This window comes from Mus pahari, chromosome 6 (genome assembly GCF_900095145.1).
Source record: "Mus pahari chromosome 6, PAHARI_EIJ_v1.1, whole genome shotgun sequence".
Taxonomy (NCBI): domain Eukaryota; kingdom Metazoa; phylum Chordata; class Mammalia; order Rodentia; family Muridae; genus Mus; species Mus pahari.
In genome coordinates this window covers 1,167,310-1,176,280 of record NC_034595.1, presented here as the reverse complement: position 1 = coordinate 1,176,280, position 8,971 = coordinate 1,167,310, and the positions used below count along the sequence as shown (strand labels likewise).

Below are 8,971 nucleotides of genomic sequence, written 5' to 3'. Positions count from 1 at the left end.
AGGGAGGAGAGAGAAAGAAAGAGAGAAGAAGGAAGGAAGGAAGGAAGGAAGGAAGGAAGGAAGGAAGGAAGGAAGGAAGGAAGGAAGGGGAAGGGAAGGAAAAGGAAATAGAAGAAGAGAAGAAAGAGAAGAGAAGAGAAGAGAAGAGAAGAGAAGAGAAGAGAAGAGAAGAGAAGAGAAGAGAAGAGAAGAGAAGAGAGTTGGGGGCACGGAACAGAACAGGGAGATGCTAAGTGTGGGTCCACCAACAGAATACAGTCTTGAACCTGGTACTTCTCTCCATGCTTTGGCTACCCCACCCCACCCCAAGTGTAAAGATGAGTACTTCATACAATGGGATGATCTGGCATGGGGGTGTTGTGCTGGAACCTGGAGCAAAAGGAGGACAAGAGGTAGGGGCATCTTCAGAGCCCAGAGAGTGCCAAAAGACCTGGCCCTTATGGCTTTATTCCAGACCATTCAGGGGGAAGAGGTATGTACCAAGATTGGGTATCCAAAGGCATGGTGTTCAGGGGTACAGAGAAGACAGCACAAAAAGGGGGGGCATGGGACCCACCTTCCAAATCCAGCAGAAGCCTTTGAGGAATAAGGGGGGTTCATGGTGGGGTTTATGGGAGAAACACAGACCCCTCCCCAAGAACACAGCAACTGGAGCTGCAGGGCGTGAACAGGACTCAGCTTCTGGAGATGCCTTGGTCATCTCTGGAGCTGCCCTGCCAGCTAGCCCCAGCTCTGGACAGAGGGAGGGGGAGGGGGGGGAGGCTCTCTCTCCTGATAAGCCTAATCTCGTCAAGAAGAAAGGCTCTCTCTTGGCTGCCACCAGCTTCAATCTGTGTTTTCTATGGGCCTGTGGGAGGCATCTGGCAGACCAGAAGGATGGAGGGGTAGGGGAGGCAGCCAAGCGACCTGAGAACTGGGCTTGATTCTGTGTGCATTTGCTGGCCACAGGGTGCCTGTGCCTACACTGGGATGCTTGATGCCATGGAGGGATCCCAGAATCTGCCTGAGGCTGTGCTGACAGACAAACCAGAGGGCTTCCCTAACCCTCCACCTCCCTGAAGCCCACGGGGCACAGGTGGAAGCTTGTAAAGCCACCATCTTTGAACTCTTCCTGACCAGATGGTCCTTAGTTTTGAACATAGGTGTGTCTGTGTGTCCATACTTCTGTGGGGTGCCAAGGGTCAGACCCTCAAGCTGCTCATGCAGAGAGGCCACTTTCCAGAATATCTGGAATATCTTCTCAGATCCAAATGCTCAACACAGGACATGTGCCTCTCCTGAACTAAGTCAAGTGAGTGGCCTGGAGCCCAAATGTGGTGGTCTCAACTAAGGCTTTGTGCTGTACAACAATATTCCCAGTGCTCAGGCGGTCAAGGCTGGAGGATCAGGAGTTCAAGGTCATCCTCAGCTAGATCCATAGTTGAAGGCTAGCCTGGGGGATGTAAACTCTGCCTCGAAAAGATAATAATAATAATGATAATAATAATAATAATAATAATAATAATAATAAAGGCTCCAGGCCCAGTCCTCAGCAGCCCCACACATTATAGTAGAGTAGCCCGGTAGGAGGTGGGGAGAGGCGCTGGCAGGAGACTGCAAGGTTTTTCATCCCGACTAAGGGCTCTGCCCAACAGAAGTCTTTAGAAAAGTGGTTCTCAACCTGTGGGTTGTGACCCATTTGGGGAGTCAAAAGACCTTCCCACAGGGATCACTTAAGACTATCAGAAAACACAGAGAGGTACATCACAATCCATAACGGCAAAATGACAGTTGCAAAGTAGCAGCTAGGGGGTCACCTCAACGCGAGACCGCAGCATCAGGAAGGTGGAGGCCCACGCTGGATCTCAAAACACACAATGTCTACACTAACATGAAAGCTCACATTACATAAAACCTAAAATTCAACTGAGCAGACACCCCAGGGCTCAGCGGCCACGCCTGTCTCCGAATGGAGTGATCATAGGATGTCATCACCATGCCGTCCAATGGCACCACAGCTCTGCCACCTCCTAGCAACTTACAGACATCTCTTTCCCCATCAGTAACATCAGACAGGACAACAACCTGCAGTAAGTGGCTACCGCTTACTCTCGTGCCATGTGTTGGGGACGTTCCAGGCGTACACACAACCCTGCAGCAACCCCACAGTAATGAGATCTCCTCACTTTACAGACGAGGAAGGTGAGACCCGAAGAGGGTCAGGATCTCACCTAGTATCACCCGGCTAGCCCGTGACTGAGCTGGAGAGAGAAGCTGAGCCACTCACAAACAGATCCAACACTTCCGTAGGGCTGGCCTGAGATTCACACATAAGTTAGACAGCACAGCGCTCATCTAACAAACCTTCGCTGAGACCGCAGCGTTTGGGCTACGGGCCAATCATTTGACTTAGTTCAGGAAAGGCAGGTATCGTGTGGTGCTGAGGATACAACCCCGGAGCTTTTGCATGCTAAGAAGGCCACATCTCTAGCCCCTGGGCTTATTTCAGAGTCAGCCCCGGAGCTGAATGATTAAATCTATGACAGTTAAGCCTATATCTCTCCGATCAGACTGATAGCCACGGTGTCGCCATCACCCCTAAAGACAGCTAGTGACATTAATATTGTCATTCCAGTTGCTTCAGACTGGGTTTCTGTGGCTGAATGGTGTGAAGCAGGATTCTGGGTTTGCCATGGAACTCCATGTTGCACCCCACCCATGAAGTCTCTTCCAGTCTGGACCGGTTCCCTTGGCCCTGTCACTTGTTGAAGAAACCAGGCAGTTTTTCACATTTCGTTTTTACTCTATTGAGACAGGATCTCACTCGTAGCCCAGGCTAGCCTTGACTCACAGAAATCCCCCTGCCTCCTGAGTGCTGGAATTACAGGTGTTTGCCACCAAGCCAGGTGGACTCTCTGTCCTTTTTTAGGATTCTGTTTGTTCTGTTTGTCAACCCTTTCCAAATCCACACCCCAGATATCTCCCCATCCTTCGGACTGCCCTTATCCGACTGATGGTGTCCTTGATACACGAACATTTTACATCTTCACTAAGCCCTTGAGTCCAGTTCGACTTTTGTCTTGTTGACTGCTTTGGGTCACCACCAAATCTAGTATTTTGGTCTTTAGTTTTTCCAAAGCGTTTTACAGTTCTGGTTCTTTGGTACTCTGAGTCATTTTGAGTTGTTAAAACTTACAAAATCCAACACACGGGATTTCCCCGTGTTCTGGAGCCTGTCGATGGCTTCCTGGTGAACACTTTGCACCCAGCTTGGTGTGACAGTGTACACAGGAACACTGACTTGCTTGGCGCTGGGTTCAGGTTTTAGCAAGGTCTCCTTTGTAAGGAGCAGGACATAAAATGGCTGCTTTTGTTTTTAGCTGCTATGCTTCTTAGCTTGACCCGTGTTTTCAGGGCTCCATTATATTTTCGAGACTCAGATTTGATTACAGAGCATGAGCCCGTGGGGAAGACTAATTAAGATACAGCAGGTTCTGCCCTGCATCCTGGGGTGCCAGATTCTGTCTGGGTGGGGCGGGGCAGGGCCCAAGAACATAGGGTTTTGGCAAGCTCTCTGGTGATGTCACTCTTTGGAGACTACCATGAGCTGCTGTGCCCACAGTCCCTGGAAGTCCCTCTTATCTTTGTACTAAATACACACAGGACTCTCCTGGGGACCTGAAGATGTGCTGGATTTTGTTTTGTTTTGTTTTTATTTTTGTTTTTTGTTTTTTACTTTTTTGGAGGGAAGGTGATTCTGTAGCTCAGGCAGGTCTTGAACTTGTATACCTGTCACCTCAGCCTTTCAAGTGCTAGGATTAGAGGCTTGAACCTCTATGTCCAGCCAGTGTTCTGAGTCGATCCCAGAGTTCTGAGTCTCCAGCCACGCCAACCCTATCATCAGCCCTCAGGTTTACCATCACGGCTCCTCTCAGATTTGGCACTTCCACAAAAGGGGTGATCTCAGAGAGAAGTGATGTGAGAGCAGTGACCCAGACGTTCATTTCTTGCTCCCCAGCCCTGGGCACTAAGTAAGCCCGGAGCCAGCCCTGGGTAGGGACTGGTGATTGAATGAAATCATAGTCACCTCTTTACAAACCTTCTGGAACTTTCTGCTTTAGAATGTTCTAGTCTCAGGTTTAGGATGCTGGGCTCCCTCGTTTCCATAGCTTTCTCTTTCACAGGCAAGTTGTCAAAGTCAGGGCTCTCAGGGACTTACCCATCGACTGTGGTAGAGCGACGAACTTGTCCCTGTCTACCTGGAATATCCTCAGGTTTGGGGTTTTAGGTTTGCTTTTATTTTTCTTGCAGTCCTAGATATTACACCTAGGGACTTGCACATGATAGGTAAGTGTCCTGCCACTAAGCTGTCTCCTCAAACCCTACTTGTCATTCCTGAGATGGGGATCTCACTATGTAGTCCACACTAGCCTCAAAGTTGTGGCAGTCGTACCTGAGCCGTCCCAGTGTGAGAATCAGATGTCAAGTGGCCACACCCAACCCTTTTCTCATGTTTTTATCTTAAAGCAGACTCTTACTACATTTTCCAGGCTGGTCTTGAACCTTCGCTCTTTAGCTATAGCACAAGAAGTCCTTGTCCAGGGCCGTCCATGGTTCCTGGCAGACTGGTACAGTTGGTCACTGTCCTGAGGAACTACTAGGTTTCTTCCTTTGAAATAGGGGGCAGAAACTGGGGTCCTAGTTGCCTGAGTCCCTGTGACACTTGAGATCATTGCTGGTCTAGAAAAAGCAGAATTTTAAGATGCCTCATGCCAAGAAGTTGTGGCTTCAGTTAGGGCTTGGCCTCAGATTGAGAGACTCTGTACTGAGGAAACTTTTACCAGAAGGAGCCGGGACCTGTGGTTTCCTCCTCCTTCCTTGTGAGAAAGACCTGGGGGAGCAGAGGCAGCCTTGACCTGGGGGGAGGGGAGACTCCTAAGGCTCTCTGATTGGCTCCACAGGCTAGCTGTCCCACCCCATCTGGTATGGATTGAGCCCTCACTAGGGATTCTGGATGTATTAAAAAGAGACTTGGCAAAATGGCTTAGCAGGTAAAATAGCTTCCCTTGCAAGCTTGTTGGCCTGAGTTCAACGCCTGGAACCAGCGTAAAAAGCTAGATGCTACAGCGCACACATATCCACCGTGCCACCACCTCCACAGTGAGATGGGAGGCAAAGGCAGGAGAATCAGCTGGAAGCTTGAGAGCCTCTGTGGCATCGTGGTAGAAACTGGAAAGAGAGAGACATCTACCAAAAGTTGTTCTCCGACTCCCTCAGGGGAGAGTTCTCATCACGGTTGGGACACATGCGTGGTCAGGGCCATGAAGTACTCTGTGGGGTAAGAGCCAAGGATTTTTGTGTCTGTGCGGGGTGCACCGCTAGTCAGGTTTTATTGCGCTATTGGTCTTTGGTTTTATTGGTCTTTGAAGATCACGTTCAAATAAAGGTTTGGTTTGGTTTGGTTTGGTTTGGTTTGGTTTGGTTTGGTTTTGTGAGACAGGGTTTTGCAGAGTAGCCCAGGCTAGTCTTTGAATTTGCTGTGTACCTCAGGCTAGCCTTTGAATTCACTGTGTAGCTGGAGCTGACTTTAAGCTCTTGGCCCCCACGCTGGGGTTAGGAACAGCCGCCCCACACCTATCTTGCCCTTCTAATCTCACTCTACCACCCAGGCTATGATAGAAGGTGGTGCTTCAGACCCTCCCCAAAAGCACTTACAGGGAGCGGCCTCTGTGCCCACAAGGTCAGATTTTAAGAGGAAGAAACAAAAGAAAAACTTGAGCTAGCAGATGTGGAATGGCAACAGCAAACTCCGGCCCAGCCCACCTGTGCTCAAACCAAATCAGGTAATGTCCTACCTAATCACCGGGAAGCCACCCACAGTGGCACCAGGGAACACGACATTGGAAGACCTCTGCCCATCCCAACTTGGGTTCCATACCCGCTACCTGCAGGGCTGGGTGAGGAAGGGGGCCATGGAGAGCAGGCAGGAAAATCTGTTGCTCACCCACACTCAACACCAACAACAGTACCCTTACACACACACACACACACACACACACCACACACACACCCCACACACATCCCTCATAGGAAGAAGATAGATAAGCTTCGACTTCCCACATTTTCGGCTCATATCTGTACAGTTTCGATCATAGCTTCCTCTGCACCTCCGTTTCCCACCCTCAAATATGGACAGGACTCCCCCACCTCAGGAAGGTTGTAGGGGATGAGACAGTCTCCAGCTGGTCCATAGCCAGACTTTGGGAAATAACTCCCAGGAAAGTTAAACCTAGAGCCAACTAAAGCCTTTTCAGGGTGGAGATTCCCAGCCCCCATTGCATAAAGCGACAGGGCACACACTGAATGGCAAAGTGAAAGCTGTCCCATTGCCACTCCCAAGAAGGTGCCAGGGAGGGATGCAGGCCCCGCCTACGGTGCAGACATGTGCCTGCTAGCAGGGCAAGCAGAACCATTGCCGAGATGCTGAGTCACTAAAGCCTCATGCAAACAGGGTCCCTGTGCAGAAGGTCCCAGACACACCTGGGACAATGCCAGCACCCCAAGAGCTCTGTGACAAATGTGAATGCCGGGTGGGGTCGTGGCACACAGTACGGACACTCCCATGCCCTGACCTCACTAGATGCCACCCCCCCCCCCACTTCTGTGACCTCTTCCCCATTTCAAAGGTCTGGACAAACCTTGGCAATAGAAATAAGGACGGGGTGGAGCAGATAGGTATTGACAGACATGGTCAAGATGCTCTGGACTGGGTGGCTTCCTTCATGGGGGCCAACAGCTCCTTTTCCAGAGGGGAGACACAAGTCTATGAGACAGACTTGTGTTGTCCCTCTTTATGGAAAAGACAATGGAGACGCCAAGGGTTAAGTCATAGCATGACAAAGTTGGAACTGAAGGCCAGACTGGCTGGTCTCAGAGAACAACACTTCTCACTTAATTGGCAGGAAAACTTGTCTGGTGAGAAAAGTTGGGGTAGGGGCTGTAGCAAATATTCTGTGGCCCCTCTGTTTTGGGGGTTCATACTTGAAAAAATGGAAAGGCCTTAATGTATCAGCAAACAGATCAATAGCCCTGACTAATAGCCTCCTCTGTAACCACAGTGATAGCCTGCTCACCTGGCTCTGCCTCAGAGGGGACCACGGCCTTTGCAGAACTGACCACAATCCCCAGGCTTGGTGGCACAACCTATAATCCTAGCACTCAAGTGGTTAAGGCAAAATGATCATGCGTTCTAGACCATCCTGGGCTATAATGTGAGTTCCAGGCCAGCCTGGTCTAAGACCTTGCCTCAAAAAGAATCAGCAATGAAACCAGACCTCTGGCCAGGCTGTGCCTGCTCAGTAGTCTCACTGTGTTCCATGGTAAGGCAGTGAGCCTTATACTCTCGGTCCCTCCATCCCCTACAGATGTCATGGCACCCCCAATACCGCAGCTCCAAGTTCCGTCACGTCTACGGCAAGCCTGCCAGCAAAGAGAACTGCTACGACTCTGTGCCCATCACACGCAGCGTCCACGATAACCACTTCTGTGCCGTGAACCCCCACTTCATCGCTGTGGTCACGGAATGTGCCGGCGGGGGCGCCTTCCTTGTCATCCCCCTGCACCAGGTAAGGACCCCAGTGATCATGGGGCCCAGCCTCCAGAGGTCTACGGGACAGATGGACAAGATGGGGAGCCCAGGTCTCCAGTCAGAGATGACTGAAGGCCTGGCCTGCTTTCCTAGTTGTGTGAGCTTACTTATGTCAGCCAGTTCTTTGACTCTTCTTGGTCTCCTTCTTGGGAAAAGTCGACATCCTGAGAGTTGAGCTCTCAGCAGCTGGTCCAGCCACTTATAGGCCCTTCTCTTGTCCATCCAAGAAGAGTGCTCACTTCCAAATTTTTCTCTCTTGAATGAAGTATACTTGTAAGAACAATTAGCTGGGCTCAACTGAAATTGGGGAGATTGCTGAAGCCACCTCCCCTTGTCAAGAGGCGAGAGTGGGAAGCCCAAAACCAATAGGCAGAAGGGGGACACGTATCCCTAGAGGCAGCAGTGAGAGCATGCTTGCACCAGGAGCTATTGCTGTTACCCAGTGTTTGGACCCACAGAGTGACATCTTCATATAGATCTACCCTAAAGGGGATCTTTGTGGGATCCGAGTGCTTAGCCTGCCTTCAGCAGAACTCAGGAAGAGGCGGGGGGCGGGTCCCAGGCTGAACTCCAACTCATGGTAGGAGAGGTGAGGAAGCCCAGCCACAGGAAGGAGCCCACAGACTTAGATAGGGACGGAAGGGCCTGTGCAGTCAAAGCCTGGAGGGCGATGACTTCAGAGATAGCTCCCCTCGTCACAAAGCAGCAGGTAGAGAAACCAGAAACAGCAGACCGGCTAAAGGAAGCCCATGTGCCCAGTATTGGCTGGCTGGCTGGCTGGCTCGCTTGCTTGCTTGCTTGCTTGCTTGCTTGCTTGCTTGCTTGCTTGCTTGCTTGCTTGCTTGCTTGCTTGCTTGCTTGCGACAGGGTCTCCTGTAGCCCAGCTCTGGAATTCCCTGTGTCGCCAAGGTTGGCCTTGGCCTCATCCTCCTCAGTTGACCTCCTGAGTGTGAGTTAGAGTTCTGGGCCACATTTCTAAATAATTTATAAGCCTATGGGGGATCGAAATGAAAATTTGCTTATTTTGTTATTGCTGTTTGTTTATTTGTTGTGTGTATATTCCTCTGTGGGGTGCTTATGGGGGCGGACATGCATGCCACAATGCAAATGTAGAAATCCAAAGGCAACTTCCAGGAGCCAGTTCTCATGCCCCAGCCTCGTGAGGTGAGGCAGGGTCTTCATTATTGTTTCTAGCACTGTGCAGCTTACTCCAGGCTAGCCGGAAATCCAGCGTCTGGGGATTCTCTGTCTCCTCCTCTGATCTCTTAGGATGCAGGCTCTGGGGTTACAGATGAGCATCTAGGATGCAGTCGCTGGGGTTACAGATGAGCACCTAGGATGCAG

The 8,971-nt window shown here is 50.7% G+C and overlaps 1 protein-coding gene across 1 annotated transcript in view; it reads left to right on the top strand.

Moving 5' to 3' along the window:
• Positions 1-8,971, top strand: part of Coro2a (coronin 2A) — a 53,313-nt gene that overhangs the window by 20,190 nt on the left and 24,152 nt on the right. Inside the window, exon 2 of the mRNA XM_029540199.1 lies at positions 7,404-7,604. Within this exon, the coding sequence (XP_029396059.1) occupies positions 7,404-7,604 (201 nt within the window). The remainder of the gene's footprint in view (positions 1-7,403; positions 7,605-8,971) is intronic.